Consider the following 27,761-nt stretch of genomic DNA (forward strand, 5'->3'; position numbering starts at 1 on the left):
GATAAAATCCAACACCCCCACTGATTTCTTTTTACAACTCGAGTACTGATTATATTAGATAATTTAATGTAAAGCTATAGACAACTAGATCCCGTCCTACATATTCCGGGTCAGTAGGTGGCGGTATGGAGCTTACAGTTGGTTTGCCACCCGCCAATAAACGCAAAGAAGAAGAAGAAGAACCGTCAGCCTTTGTGAAATTTCCCCGGTCGCCATTTTGAGAGCAGCGCTGCACTCCGTCTGTTCTGCTTCTACATCCTCCTCTTCGAAAAGAACACACATTTATACCCGAGTGAGTTGCTGTGTGGCGGGAACAAAGCCATTTCAATCTACTGGATATGGCCACGGGAGCAAACGCGACTCCTCTGGGGAAGTTGCACCCGAGCATCGGCGCTAAGCGAGGCTTCGACGCCGGGCCTGGTGCTGGGAACGGGCTGATGCCGACGCCGGCGCCGCCGGGACCCTTCCCCGCTCTGCAGGCGTTCCAGCCGCCGCTGCCGGCCACCACCTTCCCTCAGTCGCACCCCTTCAACCCGGGCACGGGCTTCCCGGCCCCGGCGCAGCCGCAGCCGCCTTCTGCCGCGGCCAGCCTGGCCGCCGCTGGTGAGTTATTACCCCCGCAGCAGCGACCATTGGAGACACGGGGCTGGTTTATGGTTCCGCGTTACACCGACGCAGAGCCTACGCCGTAGGGTACGCGGCGACGCACACCGTACGGTGCGCGTCGCCGCGTACCCTACGCCGTAGGTTCTGCGTCGGTGTAACGCGGAACCATAAATCAGCCTTTAATGTCAAGTTAAGTCCCGGCCTTGCACAAAATGGAGACCACGCCGTTGGCGGCAGTTGGAAAACAAATCCTGCCTACAAGCAGTACTCGAGTTGTAAAATCAGGGGGGGGATGGTGGATTTGATCATATGGGGACAGATAATTTGTGTTGATTACAAATAATATAATATATTATAAATAATAGCACTGACCAAAACACCTGCAGAAATACTGCAGGAATGACATAGCAGCAGTTAAATGCAGCCTTCTGTAAGCTTTAAATATCCACTGGGCTTACATCAAATACATCAAAACACAACAATAAAAAACACTTTTCTGAACTTATCAATATGACTCTGTCCTTTACAGGATAAGTAAAATGGATCACTGCAAAAACTCAAAATCTTAACAAGAATATTTGTCTTATTTCTAGTTAAAATGTCTCATTTTAGTAAAAAAAAATCTCATTACACTTAAAACAAGACTCATCACTGGAAAAAACAATTTCCACCTGTTTCAAGTAGATTTTCACTTGAAATAAGTAGAAAAATCTGCCAGTGGAACCAGGGATTTTTTTGCTTGTAATGAGAAGATAAATCTTGTCCCACTGGTTTTCTACTTGTATCAAGTAAAAATGTACTTGAAACAGGTGAAAAGTTATTTTTCTGGTGATGACTCTAAATGTTGAAATAGCAGTAAAACCACATTCATTGATGAAATGACATAAGGGATGGAAAGGGGGGTGGCAGTTTTACAGGGGGGATGATTTGGACCGTTTTTATTTCAGGGGGGATGATTTGGACCGTTTTTATTTCAGGGGGGGATGATTTGGACCGTTTTTATTTCAGGGGGGGATGATTTGGACCGTTTTTATTTCAGGGAAAAATCTGCCAGTGGAACAGGATATTTTTGCTTGTAATAAGAAGATAAATCTTGTCCCACTTGCAGATTTTTCTACTTATTTCAAGTGAAAATTTACCTGAAACAGATAAATTGTCAAATAAGTTATTTTTCTGGTGATGACTCTAAATGTTGAAATAGCAGTAAAACCACATTCATTGATGAAATGACATAAGGGATGGAAAGGAGGGATGGCAGTTTTACAGGGGGAATGATTTGGACCGTTTTTATTTCAGGAGGGATGCCATCCCCCCTCATCTCCAGTACTGACTATAAACTTAACCACACTTTGATTTGATTTTAATAATAATAATAATAATAATAATACTGTTATTTAGCAGTGTGAGTACAGTGTGTGAATATTTATAAATACAGGTTAAATGATCAGTGAATGGGGGTAGGACTAAATAAGTTTACACTTCTTCCTACTCCTTTTTTGGCACATGTAAATCAAGATAGCAAGTTTTAAAGGATGACATTCTTTGTTTTGTTTTTGTTTTCTTAAACTTCTCATGAAGTGTTGTTTCTTTTTTTTTTTTTTACATGTACAAAAATCAAATAAAAAAAAAATATTTTGTACATGTAAAAACAACAATTAAAGAGAAGATAAGAAAACAAAACAAAGAATTTCATACTTTAACACTTAATGTCTTAATGTGCAAAAAGGAGTAGGAAGAAGTGTAAACTTATTTAATCCTGCCCCCATTCACTAATCATTTATTAACATGTATAACTATTATTATTTACACCATACTATCTCTATATCAACTCCATCTGCTCTATATCTATGTATATATCTACTTACACACACACACACACACACACACACATATATATATATTTACATACATACACATATAATTAAACTTTTTTTCTGTGTATAAAATAAAAATCACATACGGTTATCGTCTTGTAAATGTAATTTCTGAAGGTTTGATCTTTTATTTTTACCGATAGTCTCCAGAGGCAAATCTTATTGGCGAATCTATAATAATGTTCTCAGTTGGACAAAAAAACCTTAATCGACATAACAGTTTTAAAATGTTAATGTGCAAAAACATAGATGTATGTTTATAAAGTGAGTTAATTATTCATGATACATTTTTGATTACTTTTTTTTTTTAGATAATGAATTATAATCAAAGCAAATGCTAGGAAAATAAATCCACCTGGCGCTGTTAAAATAAACTCCAGCTTTTGCCAAGGCCCTTTGTTGACGTCTTTCCCGCACTGTGACACATCAAAGTTGAAGGTCCCATATTGTGTTTTTCTCAGTGGATTTTGCACAGAAGAAAGCAAGAAAAAAGAGTCGCTGGAGCAGCGAGACACCAGACCAGAAGACAGTCATCCCGGGAATGCCCACCGTCATTCCCCCGGGACTCACTAGAGACCAAGAGAGAGCATACATAGGTAAATGTTAATTATCTTTTTGTTTCCTGTCTACTAATGTTTGTAATTGTTTATATGATTGATTGAGTTTTTCCTCACGTTTTCGTCAGTTATGCTTAAGGTTCTCTTCTGATGTGTCATGCCATTATTACTGTTATGTCTTGTTTGCTAAATCCCCAACAGTTAGAGCTTTCTAAAGGCAACTACAAAATGAATTGTTAACTAAAATCTGTGAATAATATTTCTTGTGTATCTACTACCCACTTTTGTGTTTTTTCCAAAAAGAAGAATGTCTAATTTTTGCTCCAACTGTTGAGACAAATCAATCATTTCTAATGAGCAATGATTAACATGTTTATATGAGATGTTGAGTTAACTTCTCTTTAAGTGGTTCTGCTGTGTTTTGTAGTATTTTGGTTTGCATACCATTGGGCACCCATTAGCAAGAGGACTTTTTGATAGTTGATTGAACGCCACTCCCTGCTGCAGGTCATGCCTGACCCCCAACACCTTCGCTCTTGTTCCTGTGCATGGAGGCATCACCATGTCTTTACATAACACAACTGTTATTCCACAAGATTGATTTTAAATATGAAGGACGCTGCTTTCATAGCAGAACAATTCCTTGCCCTAGCACAACTCAACCAAGTGTTTTCATGGGTATTGTAGTCTGAGGAACAACTGAGGATCGTGTTCATGCTCTTACCCATAGCTTCATTCAACGTGCAACACATGCACAATTGAACCTCAAAACTGTGCTGTAAAATTCCAACGTTTTCCAGTGTAATTAAACTTCACAACAAACATTTACTAAGGGAGTAAGACTAAGGAGGTGTAGAGGTGCTCCGATTGCAGGTTTCTTGGCCGAGTTTTAATTTTGTTTCAGGTACACCGCTGATTTAAAAAAAAAAATTGGAGAACTACAGTCAGCCAAAAAACCACGACAGAGTATTAGGGCTAAACTAAGACAAAAAAAAGGAAATTACGAGAATAAAGTCATAAAGTTGCGAGAATAAAGTCGTAATATTACGACAATAAAGTCATAACATTACGAGAATAAAGTCGTAACATTACGAGAATAAAGTCGTAACATTATGAGATTTATGAGAACTCTAACAGGAAGAGCATCTTTTCCCTGTGTTAAAATGAGGAATATTGAGCATCTTGTGAAGTTATATTTAATATTACGACTTTATTCTTGTAATATTAAAACTTTATTCTCAAAATATTACGACTTTATTTTCGTAATTTTACGACTTTATTCTCATATTATGACTTTATTCTCGTAATTTCCATTTTTTTTTGTCTTAGTTTGGCCCTAATACTCCGTCGTAAAAAACAGATAATTACCCAGTAATATATAATAGTGGCTGCTGATTGTGTGCTGCATTAGCTTTATTTTTAACCTTTTAGACTTTGCTGGCTTCATAGCTTTGCTTGAAACACTCAAATACTATTATAGTGGTAAAACTTTCCACATGAACAGCAGTCTTCCTGATTACTAGACACACTTTCTGATAAGTTATGGAAAAAATAAATATCAGTGGTGTGTGTAGCATATACACTTATGAATGTAAGAAATTCTTCATAAACTGCTTATTGTCCAAACCTGATCACCAGCGGATGAATCTGTACATGTCCAGGTGTAACCGTGGCAACACTAATGTATGTCCGTAGTACCATTAACATCCTGCAGCAGAATAGATATACAGGACTGTCTCAGAAAATTAGAATATTGTGATAAAGTCCTTTATTTTCTGTAATGCAAAAACGTCATACATTCTGGATTCATTACAAATCAACTGAAATATTGCAAGCCTTTTATTTTAATATTGCTGATCATGGCTTACAGCTTAAGAAAACTCAAATATCCTATCTCAAAAAATTTGAATATTCTGGGAATCTTAATCTTAAACTGTAAGCCATAATCAGCAATATTAAAATAATAAAAGGCTTGCAATATTTCAGTTGATTTGTAATGAATCCAGAATGTATGACATTTTAGTTTTTTTAAATTGCATTACAGAAAATAAAGAACTTTATCACAATATTCTAATTTTCTGAGACAGTCCTTTATAGTTGCACTGCTTCCTGCACACCAGTTGTTGAAATTCAAATTTAAAAATAAAACACCAAGACCAATTTCAGTGTACAAGGTGCCACAACACCTAATCTCTGATATGGGAAGATTGCAGAATGAATTTCTCTGGTGCATTTGCACAACTAACCACCTTTTAAGTCTTGATGTAACATTTTTTGACTAGAGTGGAACTGCAGCATTGTAAAAGCTGCTCTGCAAACAGTCTGCATGCTTTGTGTTTGTTTTTTTTTTAAGCCACATTATTAGTTTAATTGGTTTTGAATAAAATATATCTGTATCTGGAATGTTTTAACCACATGTGCCTTTCAACAGCAGCGTGGCACCAGTACACAGCCTTTATTTTCTTCAGTAGTACATGATTATTATTCGATAATCGACATCCTTACTGATGTTGTCCTCTCTTTGGTAATGGTTGTTCTTCCTTGGTATGTAAACATTCATTTGTGCCTATCTTCCGCTGTCACTTTTTTTTCCTTTGCTCATTCAGTAGATCCCCTAAAACAAGCTTTTTTTTAGCTGAAATTACTGTGAACCACAAGCCATGGGCCCTGTTTTCATCTGGATAACATCATTTCAGTGACCAATTAATCTGTGTTCAAGGGGATGCACCGTCACAACCTTCATAATGTGCATGTAATGAATTTTTTTTTCCCCATTTGCCTTTTAATTGCAAGATTTGTTTCTGTGTCACAGCAGACCCTCATTGTTAGATCTGTGGGGTGCAGAAAGTGATTTAAGATTACGTGTTTTGATATTGAAACCTGCGAAACAAATGAATCTGTTTCATTCTTAAGATGCCAAAAAACCTGAAACAAAATGCACTGCAATAACTGAAACCCTGTGTTTAAGGAAACTTGATCTTAAAATTGTTTTTTATAGTGCTAATGTTATGGAGAGCTTTTGTAGGAATCAGTTTTATCATCTGTCATATTGTCACGCTTAATCATTGTCCAAGAAAGGGCCGATCTTAGTCCTAATTTAAAGCTTATTCCTAGACGAGCATGTGTGAGCACACACATGAGTAAGTGGTTTCATGTTTTAAGTGTTATCAGATGTTTATTTGACCTTCCTTTTTAATTTAACAGTTATCAATTGTTCTACTGCAATAATGAATGAGACGTTGCTCTAATGTGCAGAGCGTTGTCTCTCTCTAATGTTGTTCTGGTAACCACATTTCTCTCCATCCTTGTTTTTCTTTCCTAACCTGAATTCTTCCAGTCCAACTGCAGATTGAAGACCTGACTCGTAAACTGCGTACAGGAGACCTGGGAATCCCTGTAAACCCTGAGGACAGGTCGGAAAAAGATTAAACCCTTGAACAGTAACACTTTCTCTACCTTCTTGACTATTTGGAAGACAAATGTTGATTTTTCATTACTGTGGTTGCTAGCTTATCTCGCATTTACACATGAGTATTAGTTTAAGAGTGTAGACTCTAGTTTATATAGGTCCTAAACGAAGGACGGTGTTATGTACAATGCCTGAGGTCTTTTCCTTGTCAGAGAAGTGATGTTAAATTGACTTCTTCAGTTACTAAACTGGAAATCTGCTCACTATACCAGCAAGTGTGCAGCATTTTGCACTTGTCCGTATTTGTAGCTTGAGAATTGGGCTTTTTTTTTTTTTTTTTTAACCCAAGACAAGTACACATTTGGCGCTTTTCCACTAGTACCTACTCAGCGTGACTCGCCTCGTCTCCAGTCGCCTTGCCCTTGTTTATTTTCGGTACCCAGAGCAGAAGTAGGAGGTTGGAGAAGCTGCTGTGACGTATTTGATTGTGTATCTAAACGGAGAAGACAACAACACTAAAGATGTAGAACCTGGAGGAGATGATAGATGTGCTGCTGGGTCTGTGGCTCGTGTTTGATATCAAGTTAAAAAATGAGAATGAGAGAAGCTTCAAGTAATAATGACTACGTTTACATGCAGTCCAAATTCCGGTTATTGCTAATATTCCGGTTACTGAAACATTGGGAATATTCCGTTTACATGGTGCTTAATCATTTGGGATATCTGGATCAAACCAGCGACGCACGGAGAACATCATGACACAATTCCCGTCATTTCTGCTGCTTCTTCCTGTATCCAAATTCAAAACAAATGCTGCTTCGCGCAACTTTTCTCTCACCTTCTTGTAAATCTTCTATCCCGGTACTTTCTACCATCTACAAATGCAGAAATGTTCATATCCTTCATTACATTTATGAAGTGATTCGTCTCCTCCTGGTCTTGGTTTCTCCGTGTTTATAAGAACTTCCTGGACTCAAAAGACCAGGATTCCTTGTGAACAGAGCATGTGCAGAAAACAAATTCCTGTTCCGTTTGATGGGGATATTCTGTTTGGCGTTTACATGACCCAATATTCAGGTTAGAAAAGGAATAACCCAGGAGTCATATTCAGGTTTTTAAAAACCGGAATATGAGCAAATTCTGGTTATTCAAAGGGGTTATTGGTGTTTACATGGTCGTGCAAATTCGTGTTATTGCCAATATTCGGGTTTTAAAAGGGTTATTGATGCTGGAAACACAGTCACTGATTTCCTCCTCCTGACTCAGACGTCTGACTCCAACCCCCCGACCAATCGGTGGCCTGTAGTGTGATGATGTCAGATACAGCCGACTCAGCCGCTTAGAACCTCGGCAGAATAGATACAGAGGAGTATCTACTCGCCTCCACCCGTAGTGGAGACGCGCAAAACCGGGGCGAGTCGAGTCGGGCTGAGTAGGTTCTAGTGGAAAAGCGCCAATTGTTTTTAATAAGATTGAAGTGAAAAGATATTTTTCTTGTTTTTTTGCATATTGAATTGTAAAAAGCAATAACTAATCCAAACAGATATCGCTCCAATTTAGATGATCAGAAATGTTCTACAGTCACTGAAAGCAGATTACCAGTAAAGTTCCTTATTGTGAACATTTCAGTTTGACCAAAAATACATAAACTCGAGCTCTGATTTCATTGCCTTTTTGAATTGTGAGATGGATTGACGTCGTCAAAAAAAAACAAACACTTGAGTGTTGAACATCGTTTAATCTTGGGTTAAAACAAAAAAAGTTAATTAGAAAAGACTTCATCAGAAATGGTATCAGTAGCTTAGATCTGTATATAAGTCAGTGCTAGCTGAGATGGGATGTTTTTCTTTTGTCCAATGTAGAAAACTGAAAAACTGAGGTAAGAAGAAAATTGTCTGGGATATTTCTTCCTTTTTAACAAGCCATTTTTCAGGATACTAGATAGGAGGAATTCTTTTATATTTAGCTTCCTATGACTATTGCTTTACCCACTGCTTGTGTTTTCTGATTTATAGTGCTGTAAATGTGCAAAATTACACATGATGTATAAACAGTCCCTTTTGAAACAGGGATTGGTACTTGTTATACTCTATTTTTGACAGTTATTATTTAGCTTTTTTTTTGTTTTAACTGAAGTAATGCAGTTGAATTGTTTGGCTCTTTTGGGAATAATAACTGGGTAAAAATCAACACCAACCACTGGCATTTTTATTTATATAATTTTATTTTTTTTATTTGAATGCATGCATACATTTGGTACATCTGAGCTGAGCTCATAACATTTAGTTTATTTCATAACATACCAGTTATTAAAAGGCTTTGTACTCCACTGCCACCAGATTTTGATGCTGGCCAGACGGTGGCGTTAAACATTTCTACCAGGGTTAGGGGGATCATGTTCCAGCTTTTCCTCTGGACTCTTGTTCTGCAAGAAAACTGCCAGAATTCTACAATATTCTGGACGAGAGCGGGCCGGCCTTTAACCTAGTCATAAGGCTCTGTTCCCACAGGAAGTGGCTTGCCCTCAAGTGTGTATGGATTTGACCACTGCTAGTTTAGACCCTTTTCACTTGGAGACTTTTTTTCAAAGATTTTCCACAGCTGACATAAAAAACCCTCCAAAATGAAGGCAAAGCTGCATTCCCCTCTATTGTGACAAACTTGGGAGGTGTTTCAGGTTGTTGTCACCGTTGGAAGTTTTGAAGCTTAAAGGGAGGGGGTGGGGGGCTTTTTTTTCCTTTTATTATTCACATGTTCACAAAACTGTAAGGGGAGAGCATAGGAAAAGGTGAACATCTAATCTTAATTCTTTTCCTCTAACCCAAATTACCCAACGTCAGCCTAACCCTTTTTCAAGCACAGAGCCTCCTTATCGCAGTGACACAGGTTTTCAGCATCCCAGGGGAGGTACGGACCTCTCCCACCACGTCAGCACCAAGCATCTCTCAAAGCCAGCCTCTCTGTCTAGGATTGAACATTTTTATATATATATTTACATATATATATATATATATATTATATTGGTTGTGTGTCTGTTCCTTCTCTGTGGTTGACCCCCCTCAGTGTATTGGGTTAATTACCTCCATGCAGCTTTGACTGGTCCCTTCTTACCCTGAACTTTACTAAACAACGGACTGTGGCCTTCTATATTTTGGTGCAGTTTCTATATATATTTTAGGTTTTGCTTTTTTCAAAAGCAATAATTCTGAGCATTTTCCTCAAGGATACAGATTTTTAGAGCAGTTTTTTTCCCTTCTCTAATTTATGCATTACTCAAGACTATTTTTGTCAAAATCATAATGTAGGATGTGTATGTGACTGAAGTGCAAAGCTCCCCGTTTACAATCACTGGTATCAACGTTGTCTCTCCTGTATTTTGTCTGCTGCTCTCAGGTCTCCCTCTCCAGAGCCCATCTATAACAGTGAGGGCAAAAGGCTAAATACCCGCGAGTATCGCACGCGAAAGAAGATTGAGGAGGAGCGCCATGCCCTTATCACTGAAATGGTTGGACTCAATCCAGACTTCAAGCCCCCTGCAGACTATAAGTATGTACCCCTTATGTCTACGCTTAACTTGTTGCCGCACTTGTAAAAGTCGCCCAAAGTAAATGTAAAGCTGTTCTTGAACCGTTTGAAGTAGTTTTTTTTGAATGAATGAATGAATGAATGAATGAATGGATGGTTTATTTCGGACAGAATACATTGAAACATTTACATGTTCATTTCACAAATAAAATAAAAGGTAAATAGAAATGTCCAAAAAAGGAGTAGGCTGAAGCCGAGGGCTTATTCTAGCCTATCCTGTGCAGCGTGTATCATTCACACAATATGGCATCCGGTGGATAATAATACACAAATATGAAAAGAAATATATAAAAAGAAAACAAAGAGAAACTGTCATTGCATTATGTTATATAAAAATAGTAATACCAATAATTCAAAAAGGGGTATATAGTGGTGCTATTTTCATGTTAATCTATAATAGGCTATACCAACATAATTAACAGATTTCTTTATAACTGTTTATCATTTTATATTTAAACATTTTTTTGAAAACATAAATTGAGGTACACGTTCTTAAATCCTTATCACAGCAATTCCACAATTTGACACCTTTCACGGAAACCGTTTTCTTTACTTTTGGTTCTTCCCCATGCCTTCTTAAACATACCTGTGTTCCTTAGTTCATATTTACTCTTGTGGATTTGGAACAGCCTCTGAGAACATCTTGGGAGGAGATTATGATGTGCTTTATATATAATCAATAAGGTTTGAAGGTTAACTAGATCCCAGAATTTTAATGTATTTAAATTAATAAATAATGGTTCTGGTATCTTTTGAAAGGTAACACTCTGAAGTTCTTCCCCTGACTGTCAGAATCACTGTAACTGCTACTATTATTCAGTAGTCTCAGTTTGAACACACTGAAATAGAAGGTTTTTATTTCAGCCGGAAATTTGTTTTGTAATCAGATGTCTGCAGATGAATCTGTGACTTATTGTTTTTAAAACCCACTGAGACACAGCCTGAAGCCTTATCTAGTGCAAGTTCAAATTTGATAACAATACCACAAAAAATGAGTATTTTACACATGTTTTTGTAAGACTATGTTTTACAAAGAGTTTTATTATAACAATTATGTCCCATGGGCATAACTTTTGAACCGTATTACCAATTTACCACGTACATATAGCCTATATATCGTTGTGTTCAGCATTTCATTTGCTCTACAACTGCACCATCTTCTGGGCGAATGCTGCAATTGCCGAGGTTTTTCTCATGACAAAAGCCGGACGTGCTCGTCCCGCCCCAACACGGCGCTCATTCGCTATGAGGGGACAGGAGGCTCCTGATTGGCCGGATGAGCTGTCAATCAATGTAGAGCATACGCTCCATTTTAGCATCGCGCTCTCCCGTCTGAAAACGTGCAGGACGGAGGAGTTACAGAGTGTAAACAAATAATAACATTTTGTTCTTCGATGACGGTGGAGATGAAGAGCGGCTGTTTGTTGATATTTACTGGTATAATGTATTTTGGACTAAATACTTTACTGGATAGGATCTAATAGACCAGGGGTGTCCAACTAATTTTGCTTGGCAGGCCGGATTTGACCAATTTTTTTTTCTTGCGGGCCGCACGTTCAAAATAAAAACGGTGCGAAAAATCTTTTTTCTAATTCTTTTTTTTTACTATTGTTATCTAATCCAATATCAGTTTAGTTAATTTTAAAGGAAATATGCACTTTGTTTACACTCTAATTATGTAAAATATATTTCTTCAGGATCTTTTCTTGAAATTTCTCTTTTTTTTTTTTTTCAAATTATGTAAGATACTTTTAATATCATTTTACAAAGATAAACAGAAACAAGTATGTTTTTTTATATTTCGCTTTTTTATAGGAAATTTAATTAAATGCAAAATCTTTCTTATTACATCCGAGAGTGTTTCTTTGTGATTTAGAGATTTTTACAGTACAATTAAGTGTATTTATTTTTAAAAATTGGCGCGGATATTTACGCCAGTGTGCCGAAAAAGTCAGCACTTCTTTTTTAACTGTTTTACTTTGTCACTATCCTCGTATTCAAAACTGAAATTATCCGAATAAATATCTTCTATCATCTTTTTTAGCAGTGCTATTTTTCCTGCGAAAATATATAAGTATAATAGTAGTCAGTTAATAAAAATAAACGACCGTCTACAAAGAAATAAAATCAGCAAATGCATTCTGGAAAACTGAAAAAATGTCAAACTGCTCTCTTTGTGGAATAACGATGGATTTGTAAAATATATCATCGGATATGCTGAGATTCATGGCAATTATTTATGCCTTCCTTTTTTAGTAAATATCATTTCTTTTTTTTGCGTTGGAAACCTCTCGCGGGCCGCATGAAAATCTCTCTCGGGCCGCACATTTGACACCCCTGTAATAGACATTTGGTTTGTACAAGATTTGTAAATGACCTAGTGTTGTAAATTTTGGCGTGAGTGTGCACCGAATATGGGCTGGCGGGGGCGACGGCGAGCCTCCGTGCGGCAACGAGTTAAATGCGAGGATATGAAAGATATCAGGTGGATTTGCTCATCAAAATATCTTTGTTTAACCTTCACAACCTTCCGTGTCTTCCAGGCCCCCTGCTACCAGAGTCAGCGACAAAGTCATGATCCCACAGGACGAATACCCTGAAATCAACTTTGTTGGTCTGCTCATTGGGCCGCGGTAAGTGACACTTCAGTTTACATTTACGCATCTTGTTTAACATACTTTGATTTAGGACCAGATTGATTAGTTTTTTTCCTCTTCATTCTCTCAGCGGTAACACCCTGAAGAACATTGAGAAGGAGTGCTGTGCTAAGATCATGATCCGAGGGAAAGGCTCTGTGAAAGAAGGGAAGGTTGGCCGTAAAGACGGTCAGATGCTGCCGGGAGAAGACGAGCCTCTGCACGCGCTGGTCACAGCCAACACCATGGAGAACGTCAAGAAAGCAGTGGAGCAGGTCAGAGTTCATCTCAGCTCTCCTCACGTACTGTTGACGTACGGCAACGTCACCAAACCCCAGTCAGACCGTTCTTAGAAATCAGTATTGAGAGTAGGCCGGTGTTGATTTTCCGGTTCCAAATCAATTCTCATATACAGGACTGTCTCAGAAAATTAGAATATTGTGATTTTCTGTAATGCAATTACAAAAACAAAAATGTCATAGGGTGCTTTCACACCTGTACCGTTTCAAGCAGTTGTTCCGGAACAGGGAACGTTTCCCACTAAAGATCGGAACGTTTGGTATATGTGAACACAGCAATTGCGCTCTAAAACGAGACCTGAAACGGTTAATTTTTTTTTATTTGTAGTGAGAACATAATCCACACAGCAACCGATACAACTCCATTCATTGTGTGTGTGCTGCCGCGGCGCAAGAAGAGTCGGTGCAGCCTCCACCACCTTCTCTCATGCCGAGATGTCGTCCCAGCACAGCACAAATTAAACATTGTATGAAATTAAACAATGTTCAATTCGGGCAGGGTTTGCGCAGCGCAAACCCGGCTGCAGCAGGCGGCCTCTCGTCCGCTGCCGGGCTCCGCTCTGCGCCGAGCGCATAAGCCTGATTTATGGTTCCGCGTTAAATCGACGCAGTAACTACGCCGTACTTTACGCCGTAGGCTCTACGTTGGTGTAACGCGGAAGGCGGTACCATAAATCAGCCAAAGCCAACGGCTGCGGTCTGCGCTGCGCTGAAAGGAGCGTGTTGTTTTTCCCGGGGTGCGGAAGAGAAAACTCCTTCCGCGTTCATTTGACCAATCAGAGAGCAGCTGGTTAGCGCATGGAATTTGTTAACAGCTTTGAAACGGTACAGACGTTTGCCTTGTGAACACAAACCCCACGAACGAGAAACGGAACAACTGTATCGATTTAGCCCCTGAAACGGAACAAAACAAACGGGCCACAGGTGTGAAAGCACCCTTACATTCTGGATTCATTACAAATCAACTGAAATATTGCAAGCCTTTTATTATTTTAATATTGCTGATCATGGCTTACAGCTTAAGAAAACTCAAATATCCTATCTAAAAAAATTTGAATATTCTGGGAATCTTAAACTGCAATATTAAAATAATAAAAGGCTTGCAATATTTCAGTTGATTTGTAATGAATCCAGAATGTATGACATTTTTGTTTTTTTTTAATTGCATTACAGAAAATAAAGAACTTTATGACAATATTCTAATTTTCTGAGACAGTCCTGTATATACTGCCTTGGGTTACATTTGCATAAAATGCAAAAAACCAAATTCTCAAAAATTAAAAACCCAAAAAAGACAGAAAATGGAAAAAATAAAAACGTAATCTGGGAAAGAATAAAACTGATTTCCTCCGTCTCTGTTTCCTCCCTGGATCTGTTTGGTAATTCTGACCCACACGATGTTTCTGAAAGCAGTTCTATCAGCATTCTGGGAGCTGATTGGTCCTTACAGCATCATTAGCTGCAGTACTTGCTGTTGAATCTCAATATAATACTAGTAGTAATATGTTGCAGAATTACAGTCATATAATTCATGCAACAACTGAAATAAACGTTTTAACCCAAATCAATATCGGAATCGGATTGAATCAAATCTTTATAATCGATTCTTGACATTTGAATGGATCCCCAGCCCTTATTGAGAGATTAGATCACAAGTGGCCACTTCTGATGCTGTACATTCCAACATCCGCTCCCACCTTCCTGTCCCTTACAGCAGGGGTCTCTAACCCCCGTGGGTCATTTGGTACCGGGCCGCACAGAAAGACAAAATAATTTCTGTAGAATCCCCGACTGATGACGGTTGACTCTCAAACCCCTGGTTCACAATGTTTTTATTCCTTGGATGTAAATACACTGCGAATACAATAGAATAAAATAGTTAGTCTTTCTACATTCATATAAGTTTCATTTAACTTAAATACAGACCGACACAGCTGCTCGGTCGTTAATAACAGCTACCGTTAACCACAATACATGAGTAACCATGGCAACCAAACTCAAGCTGGACATAAATACGGCATAACATTTGCAAAGAAAACAAATCCTTATCAGCAGGTGATTTTTGTGTCGGTTAGGCTCCACTTTAGCATTCCTGACACTAGTTTAGTCTTTCAGACACACTTTCTACTGCCGTTAAACTTTTACCGTCCAAAGCTCCGGATGTTTACAAGGTCTCGGCGAGACACCTTCAAAATAAAAGCACTAAATATCGGTCTCTTTAATATATAACAAATAAAATAAAAGCCTGGCTTTAAATAACGTTAATGAGACATAAAAACACATTTATTTTTCGAAAATTATGTTTTATTATTATTATTATTATTATTATTATTATAGAGAAAATCCCACAGTTTTTAATGCCGATCTTATCATTTTATTTAGTTTTTATCAGCTACACCTTTAGATTGGGCCGTGAAAGTATTGTCAGACATTAAACCCGTCCGTGGTGCAGAAAAGGTTGGGGACCCCTGTCTTACAGAACACAGTTTGTATTAATAGAGAAATGTGTCCACAGATCCGCAATATCCTGAAGCAGGGCATTGAGACGCCGGAGGACCAGAACGACCTACGGAAGATGCAGCTGAGGGAGCTGGCCAGACTCAACGGCACGCTGAGGGAAGACGACAACAGGTCTGTGGGACCGGCTTTATTCACATCTCAGTGTTAGCACGGTTTATGGGAGCCAGATCAGATTCTGCTCTCACTTTGGTTCCAGAAAGTAAGGATGGTATAGATTGAAGTTTTTTATTTTTTTAAAGGTTTTTGTGGCGCTAGTGGCCTTTTATTGAGAAAGTAGTTAGACAGGAAACGGGTGGTGGGGGGGCATTGATGTCACTTCCCCACTGGACCAGCCCCCTTACTCTCACTGAGTGGTAAAAACAGCTGCAACTAGTGGAGAAGACGGAATAACAGCTGATTATCAGCTTAAATTAAAGGCAGTTGGACTTGACAGTGACCCGTACAGTTACCCCAAGAACCAGTGGTCCATGGACATTAATATTTGGTACAGTTACCAAGAACCAGAGGTCCATGGACATTAATATTTGGTACAGTTACCAAGAACCAGTGGTCCATGGACATTAATATTTGGTACAGTTACCAAGAACCAGTGGTCCATGGACATTAATATTTGGTACAGTTACCAAGAACCAGTGGTCCATGAACATTAATATTTGGTACAGTTACCAAGAACCAGTGGTCCATGGACATTAATATTTGGCCACCAATCCAGTTTCCTGATATTTATATGTACTTAATTTCTACGCCGGGGAAATACACGAAGCAAAGCTTGAAGGCATACAAAAGTCTTGACGCTTGGTCCGACTTCAAGGCAGGATTTGTTGTAGAAATTAAAGTGATGAGGACACCGAACTTTATGATTTGACCGTTTAACGTTAGCTACCCAAAAATCCAACATTACCTGATACAAAATGGGAACCACAAATCCACGTTTCGGTGTCTGGAATCCAGTTGTTTCTGTGAATTGCTCTCTCTTAAGCTTATTTTTCATCAGTCTGTAAAACGATAACTCTGATTTCTTGCTAAATCTATGAGTACAGTCGATCGCACAACAGCTCTTTCCCATTTTAGATGTTTTCCAGTTGCTCAAACTGAAAGTCTAAGCTGTCACTCAGTCTTTCTGACACTCAGTCTTTCTGACACTCAGTCTTTCTGACACTCAGTCTTTCTGTGAAAGAGAACCACTGAAGAACTTTTTCTTTGCAGGATTCTCCGTCCTTGGCAGAATTCTGAGCCACGCAGCATCACCAACACCACCCTCTGTACAAAGTGCGGTGGAGCAGGTCACATCTCCTCTGACTGCAAGTATACCAGGTAATGGAACCTTGAATTTCACAGTTCACTATTTTGTGGTGTCGGTGGTTCAAGATTGAAAACGGTGTTTGCTTTTTTGTCTCGTGCAGCACGTTTGCCGCCCACAGAGCGACGGGCGGCGAGCCGCCTCAGTCAGCGCAGGACAAAGCTCGGATGGACAAGGAGTACCTGTCCCTCATGGCTGAACTGGGGGAAGCTCCAGTCCCCTCTTCTGGAGGAGGACACTCTAGTTCTCAGTCCGGACCCCGGGGCTCGGGCCCCAACAGTAACCAGCCGCCACCAGTAAGTTATTTCGCTTTTATACTAGTACCTACTCAGCGCGACTCGACTCGCCCTCGTTTGTTTTCAATAACCAGATCAGAAGTAGGAGGTTGGAGTGAAGCTGCTGTGACGTATTTGATTGTGTGATCTAAACGAAGAAGACAACAACACTAAAGATGTAGAACCTGGAGGAGATGATAGATGTGCTGCTGGATCTGTGGTTTGTGTTCGATATCAAGTTAAAAAATGAGAGTGAGAAACTTCAAGCGGCGACGCTTTTAAATTTGTTAGTTTGTCTCTGTGCTGCTGAAAAGTCAGCTGGAGCCGTGAGCAGCTATGAAGAGACAGATCTCCTGGTAGATCTGGTCGTTCCTTATCGCTGTCTAGATCCATTTTTAATTCTCTCCTCAGCACCAGGTTTATGAACATCTGACACTCAGAGTTGGATCATGAAACAGACTTTTGCTGCCATTACTGGTTGAATAAAATGAACAAGAATCTGTCAGTCTCTTTCTCTGATTTCCTCCTCCTGATTCAAACGTCTGACTCCAACCCCCCGACCAATCGGTGGCCTGTAGTGTGATGATGTCAGATACAGCCGACTCGGCAGCTTAGAACCTCGGCAGAATAGTTACAGAAAAAGTATCAACTCGGCACATTAGACCCCTAGAGGGAAAGAACCAAAACGGGGCGAGCTGAGCCGGGCTGAGTAGGTACTAGGGTTGCACGGTATACCGGTACCAGTATAGTACCGCGGTACTAGAGTTTTGAAAACGGTACTATACCAGCATTTAAAAACAAACGGTACTTTTATATATTTTTTCTATGCAAACGAATTGGTAAATTGGAGCCTGTCTCTTTAAGCACGGCGAGGTCAGCGAGTGTGACGTAGTTGCAGAAGCAGAGCCGCCTCCCCCTCCCACTCGCATGCGGAGGAGAGAGAAACGAGAAGTCGCATGTTAGACAGACAGAGCGGGTTGAAATAAAGTTGAAATAAATAGAGATGGCAGCTGAAGAAAAGCCCGTACTTTTGGACAAAATGGGGGACCGAAGTAGGGTGTGGAAATATTTCGGGTTCAAACCGAGCGATAAGGGCGAGCCACTGAACCAGACGCACCGCAGTGCAAGCGCTGCTACAACGCGTGTCTCGCAAAAGGAAGCAACACTTCAAACTTGTCCAAACATTAAAAGGACAACCACGCGGACTTGTTCCCCGACTTCAGTAAAGAACGACAGCTGATAACTTTGTTCACCAGTTCACTGCACTGTCATGTCAATGAAAGCAGTACAAAGCCTCTCCCAGCCCCGTAGTAAACCTACAGTAGCCTACATACAGAGTTAAAACAGGTCCATGGTTATTAAATGCAATTTTTTAAATATTAAAAAAAAAAAAAATTACATTCTTAAAATATTTAAATAAATTCCACAGACTAGAATATAACTTTAATATATTTTTTATATTTTAATATTATTTAATGTTTCATATATATTATAAACCATTAAGGCAATTAATTATATTAATTAATATTATTAAAACACACTTTTGTAAAACATTCCATTAGCCTACAATATCTAATCCTATCCTAAAGGACTGTCTCAGAAAATTTGAATATTGTGATGAAGTTCTTTATTTTCTGTAATGCAATTTAAAAAACAAAAATGTCATACATTCTGGATTCATTACAAATCAACTGAAATATTGCAAGCCTTTTATTATTTTAATATTGATTATTATGGCTTACAGTTTAAGATTAAGATTCCCAGAATATTCAAATTTTTATTAGATAGGATATTTGAGTTTTCTTAAGGTGTAAGCCATGATCAGCAATATTAAAATAATAAAAGGCTTGCATTATTCAGTTGATTTGTAATGAATCCGGAATGTATGACATTTTTGTTTTTGTAATTGCATTACAGAAAATCACAATATTCTAATTTTCTGAGACAGTCCTGTAGATGATAGAATGAGCCTCAATTTATTTATCTAGTTATGCCCATTTAATGTTTCATGTGGCCTATAGTTTCAAAACACAAACCTTTTGAACAATGAGAACAAGTAAAATAAAGCAAGGGCATTTAAATTAAAATGACCATGTTAATTAAAATACTGTACCCCCTCCCTCCCCCAATTACAGAAATCTAGTGCTCCTGGCTCAAAGAGGGTGACACCACCCACTCAGAAGCAGGAGTTTTTGCTGCTACAGTATTTTATTTAACATGGTGAATTTAATTTGAATGGCATTGCTTTATTTGACTTGTTCACACTGTTCTAAAGGTTTGAACATTTTAATATCCCATGCCAATTATTTATTATATTCATTGTTGTTATTGTTGCCAAAGTCTGCTTTAAAATAAAGGAAAATATTGACATTTGAGAGTGTTCCACCTTTTTACAAAAAGTATCGAAAAGTATCGAAATACATATTGGTATCGGTATCGAAACAGAAATTTGGTATCGTGACAACCCTAGTAGGTACTAGTGGAAAACCACCATTAGATACACAATTCAGCATCCTCATTATCACACACAAATGTCTGAGATTCCTTTTCTTGTGTTTTCCCCAGAACCGGCCTCCCTGGATGAACTCCAGTCCCAGTGAGAGCAGGAACTATCATGGGATGCACGGAGGGCCCACGGGCCCTGGAGGACCTCATAACTTCCCCCCGCCCATCCCCAGCATGGGGGGTCCACCCATGCCCCCTAACCCCAACGGCCTTCCTCCCCCCTGGATGCAGCCCCCTCCACCTCCCATGGGCCAGGCCCCTGGACCTCACGGACACCCAATAGGTAGGAGCTGAGCTGGATTAACTGTTCAACACTGTTCACATCAGCAATTGGTACTTCTGAGTAGGGATAGGCGGTATGGACTAAAAAATGTATCACGATAATTTCTGACATTTATCCCGATAACAATAAAAAAAATACCAATTCAACTCCACCTTTGTAACTATAAATCTATCACCACATTCAGTCTTTGGAGCCCCCAAAACACTGCTCTAAAAGATACTAAATGCTACTAAACTACACCAATTAAATTGATAAAAACCAAATAAATTAGTACACCTGTACTGCAAAACTGAATGAAACAAGTTTGAAATGTAAGAACAGATTCAACATTTATTCTAACTGTATGGCTTAAACAGTGGGATAAAAGTGCAAACAGCAAAAGTATCATTGTCCTTCAAGTTTTCCAAGCTTATAAAATCACAAAGTAGAAAAAAGATACAATCTGATACATTAAGAAACAGGACAAATAAGTAAAAGCCATCCTTTGCACTCACTGTTTATTTGCAGACTCTGCATATAATAGATGATGTTTGCTCCTCGTCACTCTTTAAATCCAAACCAGTTCCAGATAACGGAGCTGGAGCCTCGGTTAACAGCAAGCTCCTCTCTCTCAGACCCGCCTTCCGCCATGTTTGTTAAGCCTGATTTATGGTTCTGCGTTAAATCGACGCAGAGCTACGGCGTAGGGTATGCAGCGATTTAACGCAGAAACATAAATCCGGCTTTACACAAAAACGTCATCAACGGGAATTTATAGTTTTTACCGTGAGATACAAATTCTTACCGTGGGGAATTGTTTTGACGGTACATCGTGAACGGTAAAATATCGCCCATTCCTACTTCTGAGGACCTTTTTATGAAACTGGGCAGTATCTATGAGAGTTCATTAGCATTTCTAGACAGTAGGGATGTTATGCAACTATTGTGTGGTCCCTAAGGTGCAACTAAATACTTTTTATGCACACATATTGGGGAAATGTAATTTCCCCAATATGGAAAATTACATGGGGAAATTATAAATGGCAAATTATATTGATGGATGTTATGACTTTATAGACTTTGCTGCTGCTCCAACTTTTGTTGAGACCAATTTTTAAATTGCTCTTTGAAGTACATGGGGGTATTTCTATAGTTATGTGGTAGTTATTGGTAGGCCTGTGCTGAAAAAATCGATTCTTCGATTTTAAATCGATTCCCATATTAATTCCTAAAAATCGATTCATATGTCTAAAGATCGATTTATTAAAAAAAAAAATAAATCTTTTTTTCCATCACTACATTACAGCTTTTTACATTACTTTTTTGTTTATGTCCAAAAAGGAATATTTTGTAACCCGGATCGAATCGGATTCTGGATCGGGATAATCGATTCTGGATCGGGATAATCGATTCTGAATCGGAATCGATTCGATTCTTGATATTTGAATCGATCCCCAGCCCTAGTTATTGGTAATCCATTCTGTTTGTACATTTAGATCTATATTGGCCGAGTTTTTGCTGTTCTTTGAGCAGCCATTTATTTGGCTGTTGAAATGCAAGGAGCTGATTTTAGATTTAAAAACAGCAGTGGAATCATCCATCCATCAATCCATTTTTATTTTTAATATCCACTTAATCCTGTACAGCAGTGGTCTCCAACCCCCGGGCCGTGGGTCATTTGGTACCGGGTCGCACAGAGAGAAAAATAATTTCTGTAGAATCCCCGACTGATGATGATGACTCTCAAACTGATGGTTCACAATGTTTTTATTCCTTGGATGTAAATACACTGCGAACACACCGTAAGAGCTATAAAGGAATACAATAAAATAGTTAGTCTTACTACATTCATATAAGTTTCATTTAACTTAAATACAGACCGACACAGTCGGTGACAGTAACCATGACAGTAACCATGGCAACCAAACTCAAGCCGGACATAAATACGGCATAACATTTGCAAAGAAAACAAATCTTCATCAGCAGGTGATTTTTGTGTCAGTTAGGCTCCACTTTAACATTCCTGACACTCGTTTAGTCTTTTAGACACGCTTTCTACTGCCGTTAAACTTTTACCGTTAAAGTCCGAAGCGCCGGATGTTTACAAGGTCTCGGTGAGACGCCTTCAAAATAAAAGCGCTAAATATTGGTCTCCTTAATATATAACAAATAAAATAATAGCCTGGCTTTAAAGAATGTTAATGAGAAAACAAACATAAAAACACATTGACAGAAATACTCATATTAAAGGTAATTTACAATTTCCATTTTTATTTAATTTTTTCGAAAATGACGTATTATTAAATATTATTATTATTACAATAGAGAAAATCCCACAGTTTTTAATGCCGATCTTGTCATTTTATTTAGTTTCAGCTACACCTTTAGATTGGGCCGTGAAAATATTGTCAGACATTAAACCGGTCCTGGTACAGAAAAGGTTGGGGAATCACTGCTGTACAGGGTCACGGGGTCTGCTGGAGCCTATCCCAGCTTATTACAGGCAAAAGGCAGGGGTTCACCCTGGACAGCTCACCAGTCCATATATGCAAACACGGGGAGAAAATGCAAACTTATGCAAACACAGAATGACTCCAACTGGAATCTCATCAGCCAAAAGTGTTCTTTGAGTCCAGGAAAAGTGCCACAGACACTGTCATTCTGAGCTAACAATATGTAAAGGATACATGTAAAACCTTTTTGACTCCACCACTTTCCTCTTGTTTTAGGTCTGCTCCCTCCTCCGATGGGTATGATGCCTCCCCCGCCTCCTCCCCCCAGCAACCAGCCCCCCCCTCCCCCCTCCGGGCCCCTGCCCCCCTGGCAGCAACAAGCTCCACCGCCCCCACCCACCAGCAGCATGGCCACCAGTTCACCACTGCCCTGGCAACAGAGTAAGAGCCCACAAAGCATTTATTCAGAGGCGCTGAGTCACGGCCCATACACATCCCCTGTTTAGGATGCACGGGGAAATGCTGTTTCCTACACTTTTTACATTACAGGCTATTACTTACACTGGCCGAGACCCGCCACTGCTGAAAATAAAAGTAACGCTGCAAACAGAAACAAACGCCGCTGCAAATAAAATAAACGCTTAGTAAATAAAATAAACGCTGCAAACAAAAAGAAACGCTGCTGCAAATAAAATATGCTGCACATTAAAAATTACACGTAGCAACGTTGAACGCTAACCTTTTCACTTATTTTCTCGTTCGTTGTTCTTCTTATTCCTCGCTCTTCTTATTTCTTCCTTTTCACTTGCGTCCTCTTCGTCTTCTTCTTCTCCTCTCACGTAAACAACACCGGTGCATCAGCAAAAATAGTCCCAGTAATTCACTTCCGTTGTGGCTTTTTTATTTGCGTCGTTTTTTAATTTGCAGCAGCGTTTCTTTTATTTGCAAAGCGTTTATTTTATTTGCAGTGGCGTTTGTTTTTATCTGCAGTGTTTCTTTAATTTTCAGCAATGGCGGGTCTCGGCCACTGTAATTACACTTTTTTTTTTTTTTTTTTTTTGCTTATGACAATGCACAGTTTTCTATGAAAATGTTCTTTTTATAGAAAGTGAAAAAGATGTTCCTCACTACATAAGTTAAAAGTTTCATTGTGTTATTAGCAGGGGTGTAACGATACACTAATCTCACGATACGATACACGATACGATATTATAGCAGTATTTTTTTAACAACCTTGAATGAGGAACATATGACTTGAAAAAAATGGTCTTTTATTTGAAAGACACAAAATTTGCCCTATTATAGTTTGTAATGCTTTATAACTGTTTTAAAGAGAAAGCCAGGCCAACCATTTTCCACAAACTGAACTAAAAGTAAATGTCAGGTTTGCATTATGATCTTCAGTTTCATACAAGTACAAATATTTAGACACAAACTGAATAGTTTCTCTCATGTTTGACTTGACTTTTTTCTTTTCTGGAAATTTAACAACTAAAATTAAATAAATAAATAAAAGTAAATAAATACATTTTTACATCATTAAAAACATTGATTCATGCTCACCTTTTATAAGTAAAAGTTCAGAGCTCAAAACCCCCAAGAGTCCCGTGATCGGGGCCAAAAGGAACTTTAGTTTCTTCTGAGTGTAGTCAGATTTTGTTCCGCGGGTCGAGGTCGTCACGTGATCCCGCTGCACCAATAGGGTGTTACTAGTAAACAATATATTCATATTAATAACCCAATATCAGCTACAGTTTGTCACCTCCACGACACGTATCGTGATGTTTTTGTATCGCGAAATTTCATGGCCCGATATATTGTTCCAGCCCTAGTTATTAGTTATGTGGAGTCTGTTTTGGGCAGTGCACTGCCATGTATTTCCACCTTTTGTTCTCCCCCACTGCAGTTATAGAATAACCAAAATTGTTCATTTATACAATCTGTAAGGGAAAAATAACCTGCAGGAACAACCAACAAAACATTTGGGATAACAAATATAACCTGGCACGTGCAACAGCATTGCCTTCCCGAGCATGCCCAGTGCTGTGAAGCTCAGAATAACGGTAGTGGAACATGCAGCCTCCGTCGTCTTTCTCTGGTCATGTTGCTGTGAGCAGTTGATCACAATTTTATTTTATTTCACCTTTATTTAACCAGATAAAGACCCATTGAGGTCAAGACCTCTTTTCCAAGGGTGACCTGGCCAAGGAAGCAGCAGCACACGTCCACAAATAACACACAAATAACAGCAATCACGAAATAAACATTAAAATGAGAGTGCAAACTGTTTAGCAAATAAAGTGCAATAGTGGTGACTTCAATAATATGTAAAAACAACAACTTCAGAAATAATTTAAAATTTAAGAACACGGGCACTGCCGAAAGGATTCCCCTTGTGGGTTTTTAAGAAGTGAGCGAAAGGCTTCAAATGAAACAAGTTCAGGCATTTTCAGTTCAAATTGGAGGATATTCCACGCAGAGGGTGCAGAGAAACTAAAAGCTTTTTTCCCCAAATCAGTCCGAACACGAGGGGGGCGCACTATGTTAGAGTTAAGTTCATGTTATTGATTGGACGCTGCTTTTTTTGACGCTGCAGCTGAACGAACTGTCACAACATCACTGCAGTTTCATGACGGAGTGAAGACAGATTACAGATTAAACTCATGTTTTGAAATTGTACTCCAACATTAATCTCGACATTTCCACTTTTTTCTTGAAATTTAGATTTTTTTAACGACATTTCGTTTCTCGACATTTCGACTTTTTTCTCGACATTTTGACTTTTTTCCTCAACATTTCCACTTTTTTCTTGACATTTCCACTTTTTTCTCAACATTTCCACTTTTTTTCTCGAGATTGTACTTCAACATTAATCTCTAATTCGACTTTTTTCGCGACATTCCGACTTTTTTCTCAACATTTCGACTATTTTGAAAATCGAAATTGGGAATTAAAACAGCGAGTGGAAAACTCTTTTCTCTATTTCCTATTCGTTTCCAACGGGGGGGGGCAGTATGTTAGAGTTCAGTACATGTAATTGATTGGACGCTGCTTTCTTTTGACGCTGCAGCTGAACGGACTGTCACAACATCACTGCAGTTTCCTGACGGAGTGAAGACAGATTACAGATTAAACTCATGTTTCACTCCCAGGTTTCATATTTGATTTATTTTCTGTTTCAACATTAAAAAAATCTAAAACTTTTCATTTTCAATCTGATCAACGAAAGAATCAGAAACAACTTTCTTCATTTATTAGATTTTCAAACACATCAATGACAAATCGGATAACGGATAACGACCCGTTTTTCGTTTTTTATTATCAAAACAAAAAACGGCAAACTGATTATTTTGGATTATTTCTCTATTTTTATTGTCATTTCAAAACAAAAAACGGATGGCCGCGAAGTCCACGGACCAAAAAGCATGGCTTGTTTCTGTACGATACTTGGAAAAGCATCCAGTGATGTTGTATTAACCTCCGGTTGTCCCCCCTGGTTGCAGACACCCCCACCACCACGTGCAGCTCTGGTTCCGGATCTCTGCCTCCGTGGCAGCAGCCCCAGCAGCCGGCAGCCTCCGCTGCCCAGCCCCCCCTGCCCATGGGAACCCCGTCCATGGTCCCTCCTCCCCCGGGAGTCCAGCCCCCGCTGCCCCCCGGGGCCCCCCCTCCTCCCCCTCCACCCCCTCCAGGCTCCACCAGCATGATGTACGCCCCCCCGCCCCCCCCACCGCCCATGGACCCCTCTAACTTTGTGACCATGATGGGGATGGGGGTTCCGGCCATGCCGCCCTTCGGCATGCCGCCTGCACCGCCGCCTCCGCCCCCGCAGAATTAATGAATCCACCACACACAAGGAATTGTCTTCACACATCCTGCAGCACATTCTACACCTGCTACCAAGACAGATGTAGACACATGTTTTCAGTTTCCATTCGCTCACGGAAGACCAATATGACCAGTGCTTTAATTTGTATTGATCCTTCTCATTGTGAAGACCTAGCTGACACAAAAAGGCTCTGTTGGTTCTTTTTAAAGTTTCTATTAACACAAAGATCTTGGTGTGCAGACACTGGCACTATTAGATGTTCGCAATGCTATTTTGTCATGTTTCTCGTGAACTGAATGAATTTGCTCAGACTGGTCCAGGTTTAATTTGTGCTCAACAGTCTTATAAGCAAAAACCGGAACACTTTGGTTTTAATCTATCGAAGCTCAACTTGCATGATCCTGTTTAAATGCCTCATTCTTTCCATGTAACAAACTTGTATTACTGTCTTGTTTCTTGTCTTGGTTTTGAGCCGAATAAGAAATATTTTTGTAATAAGTGGAGTGGATCTTAGTTCTGTAAGACATTTTTAGTTCTGAGATTGATTTTTCAAAAATGCACAATTTCTATCTTGATTTCACCAGCCTGCGTCTTGGTTGTAACGTTGAGTTTAAAGGGGGGAACCTCGGGGCCGCTACAATACTCCCTTGTTTTCTGCACCTCTGTTCTGAGGAAACGGTGCAGTGTTTGTGTTGCTTCTACAAGGGGTAATATTTTTTTGTCCCTCAAGTTATTAGAGCAAGAAATGTTAGTTTTTCTTGGAATCAGTCTTATTGCGCTAGCCTGAATGAGTAGTTGTTGAATTCTGCTTGGTTTAGTATTAAAACTGTTTCAGCTTCCCCTTTTACATCACCAGTGTCCTGGTTTCTCTTTTCAGGTCAGATATCCACTCAGATATCGTCTGTTTGTTTTTTGTTTTTTTTTCCCATCCTTCCACTTACTAGGAATTTCTTTGGTTTCCCAAAAGTGTGTTGTTTTGTAAACAGTTTTGTTAAGATTGTCTGCTTTTTTTTTCTTAAATAGGATTTACCCAACTGCTTCTTGCCACACCAAATTATATCTACTTTGAATGACATATTTTATTTAGTTATACAAGTAGGGGATTCTTGTTTCAGCACCATGGATATTTTTTTTTCTTTGATAAAATAATCCATTAACTAGTGTCAATTGGAATTTGTAATGTTATGGTTTTGTCAGTTACAGATATAAGATCAGATGTTATGAAAATGGGAGGAAAGAAATTATTTGAACTTTTGGTTGAATAAATGGTGTGGTGCACTGTCTTTTTTTTTTTTTTTTTGTATAATTTATAGAAATTAGTATTTTCTCTCTCATACGACTTTCCATGGCTTGGAAATTCGTTCTAAGGTTAATTAAAGCAACTTAAGTTTACTGCAAATTTATATTTGAACATGTTTTGAGTTTTGCAAATGTAATTGAGATGAGTATATTCAGTACTCGAGTTGTAAAAAAAAAAACATCAGGGGGAATGGTGGATTTTATCATATGGGGACAGATAATTTGTGCTGATTACAAATAATATATTACAAATAATAGCAGTGACCAAAACACCTGCAGAAATACTGCAGGAATGACATAGCAGCAGTTAAATGCAGCCTTCTGTAAGCTTTAAATATCCACTGGGCTTACA

At 39.0% G+C, this 27,761-nt stretch overlaps 1 protein-coding gene across 1 annotated transcript; it reads left to right on the forward strand.

The window, feature by feature from the left end:
• Nucleotides 1-203: 203 nt before the first annotated feature.
• Nucleotides 204-27,393, forward strand: sf1 (splicing factor 1). The gene is made up of 12 exons (XM_061710720.1): nt 204-603; nt 2,942-3,076; nt 6,375-6,450; nt 9,840-9,992; nt 12,575-12,664; nt 12,759-12,942; nt 15,482-15,597; nt 16,693-16,800; nt 16,890-17,082; nt 19,627-19,849; nt 22,558-22,722; nt 25,785-27,393. Exons 1-12 carry the CDS (start codon nt 339-341, stop codon nt 26,117-26,119), a joined length of 2,043 nt encoding a protein of 680 aa, XP_061566704.1. The 5' UTR covers nt 204-338; the 3' UTR covers nt 26,120-27,393.
• Nucleotides 27,394-27,761: the final 368 nt, after the last annotated feature.

This window comes from Cololabis saira, chromosome 20 (assembly GCF_033807715.1).
Source record: "Cololabis saira isolate AMF1-May2022 chromosome 20, fColSai1.1, whole genome shotgun sequence".
Lineage (NCBI taxonomy): Eukaryota > Metazoa > Chordata > Actinopteri > Beloniformes > Belonidae > Cololabis > Cololabis saira.

Bases quoted from the DNA above. Each gene is read 5' to 3' on its own strand.
- sf1 (XM_061710720.1), top strand. From the start codon at position 339: ATGGCCACGGGAGCAAACGCGACTCCTCTGGGGAAGTTGCACCCGAGC. The intron at 12,665-12,758 runs GTAAGTGACACT...TCATTCTCTCAG, and splicing joins GGTCTGCTCATTGGGCCGCG to CGGTAACACCCTGAAGAACA. The intron at 22,723-25,784 runs GTAAGAGCCCAC...CCCTGGTTGCAG, and splicing joins ACCACTGCCCTGGCAACAGA to ACACCCCCACCACCACGTGC.